At 37.6% G+C, this 20,923-nt stretch overlaps 1 protein-coding gene across 1 annotated transcript in view; it reads right to left on the bottom strand.

Annotated features, from left to right (window-relative positions):
* Bmpr2 (bone morphogenetic protein receptor type 2) overlaps positions 1-20,923 on the bottom strand; it is a 101,952-nt gene that overhangs the window by 20,663 nt on the left and 60,366 nt on the right. The window contains exons 4-7 of the mRNA XM_090354613.1: positions 7,310-7,420; positions 6,600-6,691; positions 4,222-4,452; positions 1,663-1,777 (exon numbers count right to left, since the gene is read on the bottom strand). Of these exons, the coding sequence (XP_090210739.1) occupies positions 1,663-1,777; positions 4,222-4,452; positions 6,600-6,691; positions 7,310-7,420 (549 nt within the window). The remainder of the gene's footprint in view (positions 1-1,662; positions 1,778-4,221; positions 4,453-6,599; positions 6,692-7,309; positions 7,421-20,923) is intronic.

The raw sequence follows: 20,923 nt of genomic DNA, 5'->3' as shown, positions 1-20,923 counted from the left end.
TAGAAAAGCTGGAAGTGGTGTTGTGGCCCAGTGGTAGAGCGCTAGTCTTGAGGAAAGCCCAAGGGCTGTGCTCAGGCCCTGAGTTTAAGCCCTAAGACAGGGGAAAAAAAAAAAAAAAAGACTTGGGATTATGGCTCAAGTAGTAGAGAACTTGCCTAGCAAGAGCAAAGACCTGAGTTCAAACCTTAGTACTGCCAAAAAAATACAAACCAAAACTTACTTGCCCAGAGGGGCAATTTTATTAGTTAAATGTTTGAGAGTTAGAGCTCTATTTAAATAAAAATTTTAGCCAATGTTTGTCTTGAAAACTTGCTGAATCGTATAATCCTTAAGAGGGGAAGAATGATGGTATTTTAAATTCTGTGCTAAACCAGATTTTAAAAGGAACTATAATATTTAAAGAGTAAGGGAATACATTCCAATGGCTAATGTGCTGGTGCACTAAGTAAGTGCATCAAGTTGCTGATATAAGCAATAACAAGTCAATTCTGTACTCAGGAAGAGCAAGATGTCAAGATAAATGAGCTGATAAATTATTCAGGAGAAATTATTTATATATGAAGCATCAGCTAGAAAAGATGATCCATTCTATTATATAATGGAACAAAGATCTAAGAAACTGATACATTAAAATCCTCTTTGCTAAAGAGGTCAGGGAGACTGAAAGGACAATGTCACGGCTACAGGATTACAAGAATATGTGGTAAGGGATAAAAGCTTCAGAAAGTATAGGCACAGGATTATCACAGTCAGGTTAATCCTGGGTGCTCGGGATTTGAGTGCGAACTGAAACAAAGTAAGAAAGCGAATCCTTTAAAAAGAGATGCTCTAGCCAGGCAGTGACTTACACCTATAATCCTAGTTACTCAGGAGGCTGAGATCTGAGGATCAAGGTTCAAAGCCAGCCCAGCACAAAAGGACCTGAGACTCTTTATCTCCAGTTAACCCCTAGAAAACAGGAAGTGGGGCTTGGCTCAATGGTAGGGCAGTAGCCTTGAGCTGAAGAACTCAAGGACAGTGCCCAGGCCGAGTTCAAGCTCCATGACCCACAAAAGAGAGAGAGGGGGGCCGGGAGTTTGGCCTAGTGGTAAAGTGCTTGCCTAGCATGCACGAAGACCCGGGTTCGATTCCTTGGTACCATATACATAGAAAAAAAAGCTGGAAGTGGTGCTGTGGCTCAAGTGGTATTAGCCTTGAGAAATGTCCAAGGACAGTGCTCAGGCCCTGAGTTCAAGCCCCCACAACTGGCCAAAAAAAAAAAAAAAAAAAAGAGAGAGAGGGGGCTCTGATCAGTTAGCAAAACTTGTGTATGAAAGATGAAAGCTGAGTAGTTTATTGGAGGTAAGAGTCTCACTGACTTTCCTGCCTGAGCTGGCTCTGAGATCCTCAGACCTCAGCCTTCTGAATAGGTGTGAGCTACTGGCGCTCAGTTTTTAATCAGATTCTTAATGGGATTCATGGTCTCTCTAAAGTCTTAAAAGTTCTATTTCTCTTTCTTCCCATTACATTGCAAATATGTTTCCTCATGCTGGGTCTTTTAAAAAATGTCTAATAATAAATCTCTAATAATACAAATTATATTTTTACTTTGAAAATATAGTAAAAATTCTACTTGTGAATTCTGAACTCACATGAGGGCCATGCATTTATTCACTATCTTACCTCCTCTTGGCAATTCTGTGTGAAGATAAGCCAGTCCTCGAGTTACAGAATGAGCCAGTCGGCAAGAGCTTACCCAGTCACTTGTATGTAGGCTCAAATACTTGCACAGAGATCCCTATACAGTAGAAAAAATGTATATAAAAAAGAAAATAAATTTATTTTAAAATGAAGAACTAAGTTAATTATCTTATAAGTAATCTGCATGGCCTAGAATTCCACGAAGATCTAATAAATCATCTTTTTTTTGGTGAGTCATGGGGCTTGAACTCTGGGGCTGGGTGCTGTCCTTGAGCAATTTTGCTCAAGGATAGTGCTCTACCACTTGAGCAACAGCACCATTCCCATGAATCAATATTAAGTAAAGTTAGTAAAGCACTGCTATGTGAAGAGAGACGGAACAATTTAAACCATCAGTCTTCATGTTTTTATATTAAAGACAATAAATGGCTATTTCTAATATTAGAGATTATAAATGGTTATTTTCTTCTATATGCTTATTTGATCTATCAGATTAACTTGGAAAATGTCTTTTTTTTTTTTTTGCCAGTCCAGGGTCTTGAACTCCAGGCCTGAGCAATGACCTTGGGCTTTCTCAAGGTTAGTGCCCTACCACTTGTACCACAGCACCACTTCTGGCTTTTTCTGTGTATGTGGTACCAAGTAATTGAACCCAGGGGTTCATGTATGCTAAGCAAGCAGTCTACCACTAGGCTACCTTCCTGGCCCTGAAAATGTCTTTTACTTAGTACTAACCATTTGGTTATGGCTTATAACTAGAAAGCAGAAGGCAAAGAATATATCATCAGCCCTCTGGACCTGCTGGTTCCACATTCAAAGATTCAACAAAAACATATGAAGAAAAAAAAAAGCTCAGGGGCTAGAGATGGAGCTGAGTGGTAAGTGGTATAGTTCTTGCCTATTATGTATAGATTCCATTCCCAGCACACATAAAAGAAAAAAAAATCATGCCGGGAGTTTGGCCTAGTGGTATAGTGCTTGCCTAGTATGCACGAGGACCCGGGTTCGATTCCTTGGTACCACATACATAGACAAAAAAAAAAAAAAGCCAGAAATGGTGCTGAGGCTCAAGTGGTAGAGTTCTAACCTTGAGAAAGTCCAAGGACAGTGCTCAGGCCCTGAGCTCAAGCCCACGAGTGGCAAAAAAAAAAAAAAAAAAAAAAAAAAAAAATCAGAAAATGTTGTCAATTTGTATTTAACATATATACACTTTTTTTCTATCAATGGTTCCTAAACAATATAATAAAATAACTATGATTATTCATAGTGGCTAGTCATACTGGCTATTTTTATTTAAGAGACCTAACATCTATAGATTTTGATATCTTTGTAGGGGCAAAAGGATAGTTCTACAGCCAATTATCTAACAATATTAGATGACTGCACCTATCTGAGCTATTCAAATTAATTATTCAAAAACTATTGGCCACTAATGAGATCAAGAGTTTAATATTAGGATGAATGTCAAAGTAATGCTTCCTTCACTGAGGAAAAAAAAAAGGGGGACCTAGTGGTAGCATGCATGAAGCCACACATACTACGGAAAAGCTGGAAGTGATGCTGTGACGTAAGTGGTAGAGAGCTAGCCTTTAGAAAGCTCAAGTACAGTGCCCCAAGGGGAAAAAAATAAAATAAAAAAATAAATAGATACTGGAAGTCTAAACACAACTACATAGACATAAAAAACTTATGACTCTATAGACATAATGTTTTATTACAAAGATTATGTATTTATGACATACAAACCCTCAGCCTAATTTTGATTATGTTCTAAAATCTAAGTGCCAGTGATTGTATACAGAGATTCCCTTCTTGAGTACTTGTTTGTTAAACACGTCATTTGAAATATGACATAAAAATCAATGTTAATAAATTCCTTAAAAAAATAGAAAGTGGGAGAAGCCAGGTGTGGCTCAAGCCTATAATCCTAGCTACTCAGGAGGCTGAGCTCTTAGGATCAAGGTTCAAAGCCAGCCCAGGCACAAAAGTACCTGAGCCTCTTATCTTCAATTAACCTCTAGAAAATAGGTTCAAGGGTACGGTGGTAGCCTTGAGCTAAAGAGCTCAGGGACAGCGCCCAGGCTGCGTTTAAGCCCCATGACCCACCAAAAGAAAAGCAAGCAAGTGGGAGAGAGAGCTGAATAATCGTGTGTGTGTATGTATATATGTGGTCTGGTGTGTGTGTGTGTGTGTGTGTGTGTGTGTGGTCTGCTGTGTAGCCCAGAGCTGAATAATCGTAAGTGTGTGTGTATGTATATATGTGGTCTGGTGTATGTGTGTGTGTGTGTGTGTGTGTGTGGTCTGCTGTGTAGCCCAGGATGACTTTGAGCTTGCTCAATACTCCTACTTCCACTTCCATTCCCTAGTGCTGGGACTATAGATGTATGTGGTATGTTTGATCAAATTCTGGCATGAGATCACAATCTCATTACAGACCATTAATAATTAGCATGAAAACCACCAATGCTCTATGTTACAGAGGTATTTCTCAAAATCAGATTGACAATTATTATAAATAAGAATTTTTTATGAAGAACTTACATTGGGATAATACTCCATCACAAGTAAATATTCCATACGTCCATCTGCAGTGACTCTCTCATCTCCAACTATAAAGCGAGCAATGTTGTCATGTTCCATCAAAGGCACTCTGTAAATGTTTTTTTCATTTATAAAATTCTGACGGTTTGCAAAAGAAAACACTTTTACAGCAACTGGACGTTCATCCAAGGAACCTTTATATACTGCTCCATATCGACCCCGTCCAATCAGCTGTAAGTTTGTTTTAAAAAAGGCAAGATATTAATTCATATTTAAAGTGCACACTCAAAACTTACTATAGTACAAATCAATATGGCAATGCCATAGTCTCTACTGGTTATAATTTATACCATTATCAAGAAACTAGTGAGCTAGAGATGTAGCTCGGTGGTAAAGCATGTGCCAGGCACAAACAAGGTCTTGGATTCACAAGAAAACAAACAAAAAGAAGCTAGGACGCTGATACCTCCTCTAGCTTTTTCAAAGAGAATAAGTATAAACTATGGATTCAATAAAAACAAAACCAAAATATATCTAAAAAGTCTTGGAGAATACACAAAAGAATCAGATTCTGAGTCATCAAAGGTAAAAAGAAAGGCAGGGTATGGATTGACTACCTATTTTATGGATTTTCAGTTTGAAGGAAGGTTAAAATCATATGTATACAATAAAACTAAAACTGTGAGAGGAAATGCATCATTTTGACCCTACGAAACAGAGAATACAATCTAAAGCAACTAGAGCTGTTGCAAAGTGAGGGGAAAATGCTAAAAGTAGAAAGTCACTGAGAAGAAACCTAATAAATGCATGAGACAGATATTACAGATACTAGTTCTAGATAAAAATAAACTGCAAGCTTCTGCCGAAGAGACAAATTTATAGCATATGTCCAGTCAAGTTAATAGCTTACTAAAACAAACAATAAAAATTAGCACATGGTGGAATACTGTAATATCAGGATTTTTACAATATAATAATCACAACATCTAAGATATAAGAAAAAAACAAAAAATGTAACCTATTCTCTTAATCTTTGACCTCTGAGGATTGTATTATTATTATTATTTTTTTTTTTTTTGCCAGTCCTGGGTTTGAGCTCAGGGCCTGAGCACTGTCCTTGGACTTTCTCAAGGCTAGAGCTCTATCACTGGAGCCTCAGCACCACTTCTGGCTTTTTTTCAATGTATGTGGTACCAAGGAATTGAACCCAGGTCTTCATGCATGCTAGGCAAGCACTCTACCACTAGGCCAAACTCCCAGCCCCTCTGAGGATTTTTTTTAACTAAAAATGGTTTGGGATTTACTATCACATGTAAAAATATTTGCTTTGAATTGTTGTTATTATTTTTTTTTTTTTTTGCCTACCATTTGAGCCACAGCAGCACTTCTGGCTTTTTCTATGCATGTGGTGCTAAGGAATTGAACCCAGGTCTACCACTAGGCCAAACTCTCAGCCCTAGAGATAAGATTCTTAAGGACTTTCCTGCTTGGGCTGACTTCAAACTGAAATCCTCAGATCATAACGTCCTGAGTAGTTAGTATTACAAGTAGGAGCCACTGGGACCTACCTTGTATCATTATTTCTAGATGAAAATTTACACCAGACTACCATTTTAAAAGATATATCAAAACATAATAAAAGCAGTATAAAGTTACATATTTTAATTACTAGTTCTTTCATCTAGTAATTTGGGCATTTTATTGCCCATTTATTAGCCATCTTTGTGAATTTTCAGGCACTCTCTTTATACACATATATACATTTTTATATATTCATAATATATAATACTTATATATTATATGTATACAACTTTATTTTATTTATTTTTTGTACTTGTCCTGGGGCTTGATTCAGGGTCTGGACACTGTCCCTGAGTTTTTTTGCTCAAGGATGGCACTTTACTACTTAAGCCACAGCTCCACTTTCAGTTTTTCAGAAGTTAATTGGAGGTTAAGAATTTAACAGACCTTCCTATCCAGTTCGGATTCAAACCACAATCCTCAGATTTCAGCCTCCTGAGAAGGTAGGATGATTACAGTGTGAGCCAACTAGCACTTGGCCCTCTTTCATCTATTAACTTTTTTTCATATTGCCTTACACCAGCTGTTGATCAATTCTTTCCTCTGTTCTGCTTTTTTTTTTTTTCCTTCAAATTTGGCCTTGTAACTTTGTTTTTGTTTTCCTCTCAAAACAAAAGGTTTTAAAAATGATTCAGTCAAATCATTCATATGGGATAATCCTTGGTTTCGGGTTATCCTTATCAAGTCATTCCTAATAAAGACCATTAAAACTCAGGATTAATAACACTTCTAAAACAGCTTCTGAGATTATCAGCAAATGAAATGTGGTAATAGGAACCGTTTAAGAACAGCCTTACCTCCAAAAGTTTCAAATTATCAAGGTCAAGAGAGGGCTCTGATGCTGCTGCCTCCATCATGTTCATACTGTGCAGACCTTGTTTTCGGTCTCCTATACAACAAGACAAACCAGTGACTACAGGTGGCTTTCCTAATATTTATCACATTTTAAAATATTATAGTTAAAAAAAGAAAATCAGAAAGGAATCAATGTATTTACTAAACTAGGAATCATAGATGGATTAAGATAAATGATAAACAGTATGAAAGCTGAATTCTGTGAAATGCTTTTTACCAACAGTTAGTTTAAAATCCTAAGAGATAGTGCAAAAATTTCAAGATTAGAATTGCTTAACAGACTAAATAGGTGCTTATTCCCTAAATGCTTATCACACCTAAAGTTTAATTACAACTGATTAGACATTTGACGAGGACTAATTATTATTTTTTTCAGATGTAAAAGTAGCATTATGGCTATGTATTTTAAGTCCTTATATTATTGAAATAATACTGAAGTATGTATGGATCTATGTTATCCATAATTTGATGCAAAATAACTCAATGGCATGAAAAGAGACACTGAGTGGGGATACAGAGAAATACTGATATTATCCATGTGTAATAACATTTGGAGCTGGGTTACAGGTATTTGTAACTTTTTGTAAAAGCTAGGGAGAAATAGTTTGCTAAAAATGATGGGATAGAAGTGGTACTGCTTGTTTTGCTTTACCTGTCAACATTCGGTATCCAAAGCATAAGGCAACTACCAAAACAGCTAATACAGAGACTGATGCCAAGGCAATGATTATTGTCTCATCTCGGTTGAATGAATGAGGTGGACCTAGAAGAAAACAAGTTTAAAAACACTATTATCCTTTTGCTTTTCAAAATCATTCTGTTAAATACAGGCAGAGTATCTTTTCGAAAGGCTCTTTTCAAATCAATGGTTTTGTATTAATTTGAGGGGAAAAAATGTGACATTTCAAAATTAAGTATTTTAATCACATAGATTACCTTATATAGACTTCAAATACTTAAACACCTGTCAAGTACGCTCCTCATTACTGAACTATCCACTACATCATGGAACAGCATAATCTTTAAAATCACATTTAATTCTTAATTCTGGCTCTGAACTACTCGTTGAGTGAACTGCCGAAAATTATTTGACTTTCTCTCTTTTTTTTGTTGTTCATGGGACTTGAACTCTGGGCCAGGGTGCTGAGTTCTTCAGCTCAAGGCTACCACCCTACTCCTGGAGCCACAGTGCCACTTCCAATTATTTGAATTTCTATGTCTGAATTTTCTCATTTGAGAATGGGACTCTACTTCACAAGTAGACAGGAATTCCAGTGTTTAGTACAATGTAAAGCATATAGTAGCTATGCAATGGACATTCATCAATACTAATGTCATTATTAATGAAAAAGAAATAGCTTTACAACCAATTATATCTAAATTGGCCTGAAGCTTTGTTCGTTCATGGAAAAATGTCTTCCTGACTGAGCCTAAGTGTACTTATTGTCAGAATGGGGACATATCTAAATTACAGGGTTACCGATGGACATAGGAACATTTTATGTTCCACTCTGTAGGTCAGATTTGTCGTCGTTGTAGTTTTGTTTTGTTTGATATAAGGTTTCATTACATAGCCTACTGAGCTGGCCTCAAACTTGTTTCCTCCTGCTTTAGTTTCCCTCAGTACTGAAATTACTGGCATGCAACTACCAGGTCTGGCTAACACCATATCTTATCAGAGCAGATATCTTTTAGGATGGCTATCTAAAAACTACCACACATTCAGAAGACTGCAGGTTAAGATTCTATAACTCTGAATTGATAAGCAGAAAGAATTTAAAGCATTTGATGGGAGGGAGGGGAGCTAGAGGCAGTAACTAGTTTTAAAAGCATACATTCAAAACAACAGTTTTTTAGCACATCTTATAAAACCTAAGGCCTATAAATAGAACTGTCTAAAATGTAATGTTACCCTGTGAAATAACTATAATTTTACTAGATGAATTCATTAAATGTTTGGTAATACTGATCAGAGGCTGAGCTTGATGACTGCCAATATCTTTAATTAATTATCCTTTGCACTGAATCAAAATCAAGTATATTGTATTTTAAAACTTTATTATTTTGGACACTGTAATTATAATTATAGTCTGTATTCAAAGTAGAACTTACTTTTTTTTTTTTTTTTTTTTGGCCAGTTCTGAAACCTAAACTCTGGGCCTGAGCACCTTGGGCTTTCTCAAGGTTAGCACTTGAGCCATAGTATCACTTCTGACTTTTTCAGTGTATATGTACCAAGGAATGGAGCCCAGGGCTTCATGCATGCTAGGCAAGCACTCTAATTTTAGACCATGCTCCCAGCCCCCAAACTAGAACTTTCTCTGTGAAAGTTAAGAAGTCTCTATGGCAGAGACATTCTGGGGTCCTTTCTTACATGAATTCTTAGTCAAATTAAGCTGGGACAATAGCTTAGTTGTGAAGTGTTTGCATAGCTAACGATGTTAGGCCCAGTATTTGGTCCTCAACAACACCAAAAAATAAAAAATAAAGAAAAGAAGAAAGACTGGGAGTTTGGGCTAGTGGTTTTGCCTAGCATGCACGAAGACTCCAGTTTGATTACTTGGTACCACATACACAGATAAGTGGTGGTATGACTCAGGTGGCAGAGCGCTAGCCTTGAGGAAAAAGCCCAAGGACAGTGCTCAGGCTCTGAGTGCAAGCCAAGACAAGAAAGTCTGTGAGAATCTTACTTCTAATTAACAACCAGAAAAGCCAGAAGCAGAAGTAGAAATATGGCTAACGTGGTAGATTACTATCATTGAGCAAAAAAGTTTAATGACAGCTCCCTGAGTTCAAGCCCTAGAACCGACACAAACACAACCTTCTCTCCGCCCCGACTTCTCCACATACACACAAGTGTTGGCAGGGTTGTGGAGAAACCAGAACTCTCATACATTGTTGGGTAGGATATGAAATGATACAAATGCAGTAGAAACAATTTGAGAATGGGTTTTCAAAAATAATGCGAGTTGGACACCAGTGGCTCATGCCTATAATCCCTGGCTACTCAGGAGGCTGAGATATGACGACCATGGTTCAAAGCCATCCCAGCACGGAAGTCTGTGAGACTCGTATCTCCAATTAACCACCAGAAAACCAAAAGTGGTGCTGTGGCTCAACAGTGGTAGAGCACTAGTCTTGGGCTAAAGAGCTTAGGGACAACACCGAACAGAGTTCAAGCCCCACGACTGACCAAAATTTCCATAGGACCCAGAAATTCTACTCCTACTCATAAACTGCAAATAAATGTTCAAACAAATAATTTGTATCAACAGCCACAGCATCACTATGCATAATAGCTAAAAATAGAAAACAACACAAATAGTAATGCAATGATGAATATTAAAGTAAGATGTGGTATTTCCATTAAAAAAGTTTCATATTCTATGATTCTATTTATATAAAATATTTGGAATAGGCAAATCCTTAGAGACAAAAAGTAAATTAGTAGTTGCTAGGAATGAGGAAAGAGGAAAGTGGTAGTGGACTGCTTACTAGATGCAAGCTTTCCCTTGTGGAGTGACGTAAATATTTTGGAACTATCTAGGGACAATGGTTGCTCAACATTGTGTATTACTGAGTGGAACATTTTACTATAGCTAATTTTGTTATACAGATTTTACTTCCAAAACAAACTCATTTCAAAATTTGCTAAACCCAAAAGAGAAATTTTATTTTCAACATACACAATTAAGTAATTTATGGATCTTTAATAAAAGACACAAAAGTGTTTTATGTGTTTACCGATATTTTCTTTTTCTTTTTTTTTTTTTTTTTTGCCAGTCTTGGGCTTGGGCTCAGGGCCTGAGCACTGTCCTTGGACTTTCTCAAGGCTAGAGCTCTACCACTTGAGCCTCAGCACCACTTCCGGCTTTTTTTTTATGTATGTGGTACTGAGGAATCGAACCCGGGTATTCGTGCATGCTAGGCAAGCACTCTACCACTAGGCCAAACTCCTGGCCCCCCCGATATTTTCTTACAATCAGTCAAATATGGCCTGCTCCCTTTATTCATGGGGAATACATTACAAGGTGAATAGTGGTTACCTGATAGCTCTACTGGCATCAAATGCTATATAGTTGGTTCTCATTATTGGTAGGTTCCACATCTGTAGACTTAACCAGCTACAGGTTGAAAATATTTGGAAAAAACAGCTCCAAAAAGCAAAATTCAATCTGCCATGTACTGACCACTACAATGAATCCACATGAAATGCTAAACAGTAAGGCATCCCCTACCGTAGCCTCCTGCAGTTTACATGTATTTAATCTTTCTTTCTTCAGCTTTTTTCTGTTTACTTTGAATTTTGTTTGTGTACTACATATTTACACTTAATGTAACTGTGTCTGTACTGAATTTATGAGGACTGTTTTCTTGTTATCATTCCCTAAATAACATGATATAACATTTACACATCATTTACATTGCAATAGGTAATAAGTAATGGATTACTTAAAGTATATGGGAAGTCATGCAAAGTTTGGAAGTAAACATCATGCATTTTCTTTTTTTTATGCTGGTCCTGAGTTTTTGTGCTCAAAGCTATCACTCTACCACTTGAGCCACACCTCCACTTCTAGCTTTTTGCCAGTTTGTTCGATTCTCACTGACTTTCCTGCCTAAACTGGCTTCAAATGACAAACTTCGGATCACCTCCTAACCAGCTAATTATAGGTGTGAGATGCTGGTACCTGATTCACATAATGAATTTTAAAGGCTGAGTAGGCTGAATATAGGCTGGTATTACAATTAAGAATTTTTGTTTTGTTGCTTGAACTTTTGGTTTCATAGCTAAACAGTCATATGCCAAATTCAGTCCCAAAGCTAAACCCTAGTGGTTTTCTCTAAGAGTTCTACATTCTGAACTTGCTGGTTATTTCTTGTAACTAAACTTGTAATTCTTAGCACTTCTTTTAAAAGTTTTAAATTTAGTACACGAAGTCTTTCTGTTTTGTTTTTGTTGGTACCAAGGATTTGTTCAGGATTTTATAATTACTAGGCAGTGCTCTACTGCTTGGGTCACATCCACAGTCCTTTTATTTTGAACAGTCTCACTTTTTATTTGCCTGGGTCAACCTGAACCTCAATCCTTTTACTTATGCTTCCCACATAGGTGCACTAACAGGTGTGTAACACCAGGTCTAGCTTTTAACTATTTGAGATGGAGGTCTCACTAACTTTTTGCCTAGGCTATCCTTGAAAAGTGAATCTTTTGATTTCTACCTCTCAAGGAGCTAGGATGACAGGAGTTAGATTAACTGTTCAACTGTATCAGTTTTGCTCGTGCACGCGCTCGCGCGCTCTCTCTCTCTCTCTCTCTCTCTCCTTTTCCTTTTTTTTTTTTTTTGCCAGTACTTACTTGAACTCAGGGCCTGAGCACTGTCCTTGAGCTTTCTCAAGGCTATAGCTCTACCACTTGAGGCACAGTACCAGTTCTGGCTTTTTTTTCCTACGCACGTGGTACCAAGGAATTGAACCCCGGTCTTCGTGCATGCAAGGCAAGCACTTTACCACTAGGCCAAACTCCTGCTCCTCCCTTCTTTTATTTGCCAGTCCAGGACTTGAACTCAGGGTCTGGGCTCTGTTCTTGGGCTATCTCAAATCCAGCACTCTACCACTTGAGCCACAGCACCACTTCAAGCTTTTTCTGAGTATGTGGTACTGAGAAATTGAATCAGAGTTTTCGTGCATGCTAGGCAAACACTCTACTACTAGGCCAAAGTCCTGGCCCAGGAAAATGTTTTATTAAAAAAAAAAATTCCTACGGGCTGCGGGTTTAGCCTAGTGATAGAGTGCTTACTTAGCATGCACGAAGACCTGGGTTCAATTCCTTAATACCACATATATAGAAAAAAGCCAGAAGTGGTGCTGTGGCTCAAGTGGTAGGGCTCTAGCATTGAGAAAGTCCAAGGACAGTGCCCAGGCCCTGAGTGCAAGGCCCAGGACTGAAAAAAAAAAACAATTCCTAGTAGTATAAGTTGGTAGTGAAACAACCAATGAGCTCTAATAGTAGAAGAAATTATCTTTCTATTATTTGTAGTTCTAAAGATTACACATTTCCCCCACAAGGTCAAGGATACTTAAATATGTAAATGCAAATGGAAAAATAAGAGTAGAAGTTCCATATTGGCAGTTTTTCCATTTTGGCTTATATGTAATTTTTCAATATAAGTGTGGAGATAGATAACATGACTTCAAGTCAAACATTTTAGCAAAAAGATTCAGCAGTTCAATTTCATAACAACTACAAATAAGCCTATTAATAATTCCTGGACAATGCCAACAGTTAGACTTCAAAAGTTTTCTCATCCACAACAAATAAGTGGTGATCACAGCATTTTTAATCACACAGCAGACTCCATCTATTCATTGAATATAAATCTCCTTCACTGTCCTACATATATATACATATCCTTAATGTTTGATCTTTTTCTGCTGTTCTTCTAAGTTTGCTATTAAAATTAATTAAAATGAAAAAAAATTAATTAAAACGGGGGGGGGAGGAAAATGAGGACCATGTCATGAGAAAGGGTATCAATGTTTGTGAAGTAATGTACCTTCTATCTGGTGAATATAATGTATCCCTTCTATTAATTACAATAAAAAAATCTAAATAAAAAATTAATTAAAACTGAGCAAAAAATAATGTTACATTAGGTGACTTATGGTCTTTCTAATTTCTCTGGGTTGATTAATGTTTTGTTTTGTTTTTGGTATGTTTAGCATCCTTTGCTAATTTGATTCTCAAATTTATATAAGTATGACACAACTTTTATATTAAATTCATTAACTCAAAATAGAAAGGATGAAAAAGCACTAAAATATGTTTTAAAATATATTTTAAACATGTTACATACCATATAAATGATTAAACATTTCAAATTAGAAACTTTCCAAGTTATGTCACATATTCTCAGTTTGAAATCCCTGAAAAAACTGCCAGGAAAAATATTTTAATTTGTATATTCACATGTGTGTGCAATAAAAGATGCCTTTAACTAGAACCATCCTAAGTTTTGTTTCTTTTCATGTCGTGTATGTGTATGTATGTATGTATGTATGTATGTATGTATGTGCTATATCTTGCTTCCCTAGCTCTCATAAACCCTCTTTCCCATTCCCATTAGATTCCTCAGTTTAAATACTTAGTCAAACATAAACACTGCTATGTGTGCCTGTATGCAATAGTTGGGGGTTTGTACAAGCAAGCACTTCCTGAATGCAGAACAGACAAGGAACTGCTGTCTGCCTCATTGGAGCCTGGGATGTTTCTGTTTACAAATCCTGGAGCCAGGCAGGGACTACTACTGGAGGCGTGCTGTCTGCTTCCTTACTACACTCGGTCTTTGTCTGGGGCTGTGTCAAAGAAAGAAAAACATTGTTACATGGGCAGTGTGCTTCAAAGGGAATTTTCAATAAAACACACAAGTGGTTATTTCAATTTCTTAATCTTTTATGACTCTGTAGAAAGGCAAGTTAGGGATTATATTTTTTTAAAGCTAAGTACTTTTCATAAAAGCAGAGAGAAATATTTTTAAATGTCTAAACAGTCAAAATAGATTTAAGTGAATTCCTTAGGAAAATAATCCAGATTGGTAAAATATTATTTCTATACTATGATATATTGGGAAACTCAATATTTTGTACAAATGTTTGCATAAGGAGTTTAAAAATGTTGATTTAATTAATGTGTTTGGAATGGTAACTATAGTATAATCATAGCCAGATTAATGTTTATGTTTAGGGTCCTAAAAATAAATCAAGAGGGAACAGATTTCTCGTTTTTTCCCCAAACAAATATTTAATACTGAATATTTAAGAGTAGTTTAATTTGTCTCATTAAGCATTCTGAATAGTTCTTAGATTATACAAAACAAATAATAACAATAAACAAACTCAAACCATACTTTTGCCAGCTGGATCAAGCAGTTTTTGTCTGATTTATAAAAGAGCCAAAAACCAAAGGACAGGAAAAAGAGTTTGAAGTTAAAACAAAACAAAGGTTGTAAAAGAAAAAAAAGGCATTTAATGTTTATTCTTAACTTTTAGCTTCAAGTACCTATGATTTCAACTTCTTTCAAATTTATTCAGAATAGCTATTCCGTGATTAGGAGACCAAAATTCAACATCTTCTTCATAAAATTAGGAAAAGTTAATATTATCAAAAGATTGATTGGTACAGTATTCATGCCTGTCATCCCTGATTTAGGATGGTGGTTCAAAGTAAACTCAGACAGAAAATTACCAAGACTCCATATCTCAACAAACAACAGGACTTTATGGAATACACCAGTAGTGCCAGCTATGCAGGAAGCATAGATAAAAGGATTGTGGTTCAAGGCTAGCCCTGGGCAAAACCCACAAGACTCGATATTAAAAATAAGCTAAACCAAAAAGGAAAGGTCTGGTATTATTGCTCAAGTGGTAGAGGGTTTGCCCAGAAAGTATAAAGGTTTAATCTCTAGTACCACAGAAAACAAATAAACAAATAAATTGTGTGTGTGTGTGTGTGTGTGTAAGAGGGGGGAAGAGAGATAGACAGACAGACAGACAGACAGACAGAGACAGAGACAGAGACAGAGACAGAGAGACAGAGACACTGTTTCAATAAGGCTGGGTGCAAGTGGCTAATGCCTGCAATTCTAGCTACTCAGGAGGCTGAGATCATGGTTCAAAGCCAGCCTGGGCACAAAAAGTTTATGTTTAAGAGTTCTATCTCCAAGGGAGGTCTGGGGGGGGAGGGAAATGGGTACCAAGACATGTGAAAGGGTATCAATATATGTGAATTAAAGCACCTTCTATCTGGCAAATATCATGTAACCCTTTTACTAATTACAATAAAAAACAAAAAAGGAAAAAAAAAAAAAAGAGTTCTATCTCCATTAACCACAAGAAGCTGGAAGTGGAGTTGTGGCTTGAGTAGTAGAGTGCTAGCCTTGAGCAAAAAAAGCTCAGAGCACAGCATCTTGGCCCTGAGTTCAAATCCCAGTATAGGCACAAAGAAAAGAAAAATTTCAATAAGGACAAAAACTGGAAGATAAAAATTAATCTGTAGACTCCTGCATCAAAAAAATAAATAAATAAATAAATCAAGGGGCCGGGAGTTTGGCCTAGTGGTAGAGTGCTTGCCTAGCATGCACGAAGACCAGGATTCGATTCCTTGGTACCACATACTTAGAAAAAGCCAGAAGTAGTGCTGTGGCTCAAGTGGTAGAGTTCTAGCCTAGAGAAAAATCCAACGACAGTGCTCAGGCTCTGAACTTAAGCCCAGGATTGGAAAAAAAAAAAAAAAGAAAGAAAGAAAGAAAGAGAAGCAGAGACTAAGGGAGGCCCAATTCAGGACTGAGTGAGGCTGACTGACAGAGGAGTTGAGGCTGCTCCTGTTTACCACTGTAGAGTGGCCACAAAGCCAGCAGAACTACAGCTCATACCTTAATGTGAAAAGGCCATGGTGCCGGTAGCTCATGCCTGTCATCCTAGCTACTCCTGAGGTTGAGACCAGAGATTGATGTTTGAAGTCAGCCCAGATAGAAAAGTCCATGAGACTTATCTCCATTAACCACCACAAAAAAAAAAAAAAAAAAAAAAAATCAAGGCTGGGAGTTTGGCCTAGTACAGGAAGACACACGTTTGATACCTTGGTGCCACATACCTAGAAAAAGCTAGAAGTAGTGCTGTGGCTCAAGTGGTATAGCGCTAGCCTTGAGGAGGCTCAAGGACAGTGCCGAGGCCTTGAGTTCAAGCCCCAGGACTGACAAAAAAAAAATTGGTGCTCAGAAATATCACACCATGGTGCTGGGAGTTTGGCCTAGTGGTTAAAGTGCTTGCCTAGCATGCACGAAGACCCGGGTCCAATTCCTCAGTACCGCATACATAGAAAAAAGCCGGAAGTGGTGCTGAGGCTCAAGTGGTAGAGCTCTAGCCTTGAGAAAGTCCAAGGACAGTGCTCAGGCCCTGAGCTCAAGCCCAGGACTGGCAAAAAAAAAAAAAAAGAAAAGAAAAGAAATATCACACCATTCACATAATTGTGAAGGGCCCTTTCCACACAAGAGGTACAGTCTGCTGGATCACAAAGAGGCCACAGAGGTGGATTTGGAAACTTTATGGGTCATGGAAGAAATGTTGGATGTGGTGGAAGAGGAGGCTATGGTGGAGGTGATGGTAGCAGAGGCAGTTATGGAGGAGGTGATGGTGGCAACCATAGTGGTGGCCCTGGTTATAGTATCAGAGGAGCCTATGGTGACGGTGAACCAGGATATGGCAACCAAGCTGGTAGATATGGTGATGCTGGTGGAGGAAGATAGGATGGTTACAATGAAGGAGGAAATTTGGGTGGTAGTAACTGTTGTGGTGGTAGAAACTATAATGGACATCAGTGCACAGCAACAATCAAATTATGGAGCCACAAAGGAGCAGTTTTGGTGGAAGAAGCTATAACAATCCACATGGTGCCACATGGTAGTATTAATGGATCTGGTGGTGGGAGTGGTAGATATTATGGCAGAAGGTTTTAAGAACAACAAAAAAGGATGCCAGACATGGTGGCTCACACCTATAATCCTAGCTACTCAGGAGGCTGAGATCTGAGGATAGCAGTTCAAAGCTAGCCTGGGCAGTAAAAACCATGAGACTCTTATCTCCACTAGAAAAGAGGAAGTGGGGGTGTGGCTCAAGGCAGTAGCCTTGAGCTAAAGAGCCCAGGGATAGTGCCTAAGCCGAGTTCAAGCCTCATGATCTACCATAAATAAATAAATAAATAAATAGGAGTTACACTTCACATTTCTTAGCAGAAAAGAGTGAGGAGTTGTCAGGAAAATTGCAGGTTATTTTGAAACAGTTGTTGCAAATGCATTAGAGGAACTGTTAAAATCTGCCACAGAGGATTGATGAGCTATAGTTAGAAGAATTACTGCAGCTTAAAAATGAAACCCTTCTTATTTAGGACTGTCATTAGCCACAGTTTACAAAATATGTAGCTATTAATGCAACACACTGTCCATTAGATATACATTCCTGGAGTCTTTTATCTGTTATAGCTTTGTCTTTGTCTTTTTTTTTTCACTATATCAGGTATTTAGTGCTGTAAACCGTGGTAGTGGAATAAAAAATTAAGGATTTTTGCCAGGTGTGGTAGCTCACGTCTGTAATCCTAGCTACTCAGGAGGCTGAGATCTGAGGATCACAGTTCAAAGCTAGCCTGGGCACTAAAAACCATGAGACTCTTATCTCCAATTAATCACTAAAAAAGCAGAAGTGAGGCTGTGGCTCCAATAGTAGGGCAGTAGCTCATGACCCACCAAAAAAAAAAGTCCTTAGTCAATTTTCCTGTTCAATCTACAAGTGATATTTCCATTTTATTATTATTTTTCCAGCACTGGAGTTTGAATTCAAGATCTCTCACTTTCTTGGTTTGCTAGCTCAGCTGGTATTCTACTACCGACATCATACTTCCAATTTGTGTTTTTGCTGGTAATTCTGGAGACTGAGTTCGTTAGACCTTTTTGCCCATCTGGCTTCGAACCATGATCTTTAGGATCTCAGCCTCTCAAGTAGTTAGTATTAAAGATGTGAGACTACAAAGTATGGTGCTCACCTACAATGATAGCTCTGAATTCAGAATTCATACTAAAGATATTTGTTTTCAGCAAATGACTATGAAGGAGCTGGGAGTTTGGCCTAGAGGTAGAGTGCTTGTCTAGCATGTAGAAAGACCAGGTTCAATTCCTTGGTCCCACTCGGGTTTGAGTCCATGGTACTGCATACACAGAAAAGCTGGAAGTGGTGTTGTGGCTCAAATAGTAGAGCATTAGCCTTGAGGGAAGCCCAAGGACATTACTCAAGACTGGAAAAAAAAAATTTTTTTAAATGACTATGAAATGATTTCACTAGAAAAAGTACAGCTATATCTTCCCACATACACTATGTTCTTTTACTTACGATAATAAAATTTTTGTCACTCTATTGGAAGAGCAAGTTACATATTTAGAGGAAAGGAATCACTGCAGGGAGATGTTTTATAGGGTATAAGGAAATTTTGCTAGTTTGTTTGCAAGGGGGTTCCCCTTTTGCTCTAGTTTTCCCATTTTTCATGACTGCTCCTCTTTTTAAACTTTCAAAGATTCCTTCTACATGTGAATTTTTATACCTTATTTATTTATTTATTTATTTATTTATTTATTTATTTGCTTGCTTGCTTGCTTGCTTGCTTGCCAGTCCTGGGCTTGAGCTCAGGGCCTGAGCACTGTCCTTGGACTTTCTCATGGCTAGAGCTTTACCACTTGAGCTTTAGCACCATTTCTGGCTTTTTTCTATGTATATGGTACTGAGGAATCGAACCCGGGCCTCCGTGCATGCTAGGCAAGCACTCTACCACTAGGCCAAACTCCCAGTCCCTATACTTTTTTTGTTCAGTGTTTTAAAGATTTCATCACACTGCCGTATGTGGCAGAAATTTATTCAGAGTTGCTTTTTCTATAGAACAAATGGTTACTTTTCCTCATAATGAACCCGGTGACTTTTGACAATTTAAATAACCGTTGTATACATAATCTCTATTACATCTCAAAAAATTAGACATTTGGTGTTCCAGATATATTTAGTACTTTAAAGTAATCAATGTTGTTGGCCAATAGAAAAGTGTGAAATAATCAGTACAGTAAACCCTTGCTATTTCTTGTAAAAGTAAGTAGATAGGACTGAGATATACTTGCTGTTTCTAACGTTCTGGCAACAAAGTCAGTAGTCAGAAACACAAAGATCAAAGATCGTTTTTAATAAGAGATGAATTTATGGCAGGAAAAAGGGAACAGAAAAGCTTGAGAGGCCAGGAATGTAGCTTAGTGGTTGAGAGCTTGCCTGACATACATGCAGCTCTGGGTTTGATTCATCAGTACTACATAAGCAGGAAAGGCTGGAAGTAGTGCTGTGGCTCAAGTGGTAGCACATTAGCCTTGAGCAAAAGAAGCTCTAGGACAAGAATTAAAATGAAAAAAAAAATATGCTTTGAGCATAAACTAAGAATTGCTTTATGAAATAAACACTTCAGAAAACCATCCTTAATCTGTTTTTAAAACTACTAAAATCCTTCATGCATACTTTCTACAATCCCCACATTGTTCTCTTATTACCCTTATTCCCTTATTATATTTTACATGATACTTTTTAAAAAGGTTCCTAATGAATATGAACACTGTGTTCAATTGAAAAGATATTAAAATAAATTATGTCTCTATGAGATCAATATTGACTATTTTCTCCCAAAACTAGTACTTGTTTAGTTTCTAGAAATGACAATCCTTAATGAAGGTAGGAAAAATGATAGAATACCTATGGTATTGATGAAGTCAAGGCAAACTGAGAGTAACTATAGCTGCTTTCTTTTCTTTTTTGCCAGTTCTGAGGCTTGAACTCAGGGTCTGAGCCCTGTCCTTGGGCTTTCTCAAAGCTAGAGCTCTACCACTAGAGCCACAGCACCACTTCCAGCTTTTCCTATATACGTGGTACTGAGGAATCAAATCTGGGTCTTCCTGCATGCTAGGCAAGCATTCTTGCCACTAGGCCAAACTCCCAGCCTAGCTGCTACTTTCTTATTCTCCAACACAGACACTTTTTTTTTCAGTCGGTTGTGGGACTTAAACTCTGGGCCTACGCGCTGTCCCTAAGCAATTCAGCTCAAGACTACTGTCCTACCCCTGGGCCTGGGTGTTGTTCCTGAGCTCTTCAGCTCAAGGCTACTGCCCTAGCCCTTGAGCCACAGTGCTACTTCCTGTTTTCTAGCGGTTAACTAGAGATAAGAGTCTCATGGACCTTAATGCTTGGGCTGGCTTTGAACCATGATCCTCAGATCTCAGCCTCCTGAATTGCTAGGATTATAGGTATGAGTCACCCTGCCCAGCTTCCAAAAAAGACTCTTTGCTAAGTTTCTCTTTTCTTCTTCTCTTCATGGTCTCTTCTTTCTCCGTGTGTGTGTGTGTGTGTGTGTGTGTGTGTGTGTGTGTGTGTGTGTGTGTGTGTGTGTGTGTGTGTGTGTATTTTTGGTCTATAAGCCTGTCTCAAGAGGTACCCACATTCTCTATTTAAAACCACTACAGAAATTCTGCCATATGCAGGAAATTTTATTTTTGGTCCAACTCTTTAAAGTTGTACAAGGACAAACAAAAATTGTGCAACTAAAATATTTATATTAAATAGCCAACACAGAAATATTTTTGATTTATACTACCATGGGTATATTTTACAAGTTAAGGCTTATATATCATATTTATTT

This window comes from Megascapheus bottae, chromosome 21 (genome assembly GCF_031878675.1).
Source record: "Megascapheus bottae isolate mThoBot1 chromosome 21, mThoBot2.hap1, whole genome shotgun sequence".
NCBI classification, from domain to species: domain Eukaryota; kingdom Metazoa; phylum Chordata; class Mammalia; order Rodentia; family Geomyidae; genus Megascapheus; species Megascapheus bottae.
The sequence above is the reverse complement of the archived record's forward strand: the minus strand, read 5'-3'. Positions and strand labels throughout refer to the sequence as shown.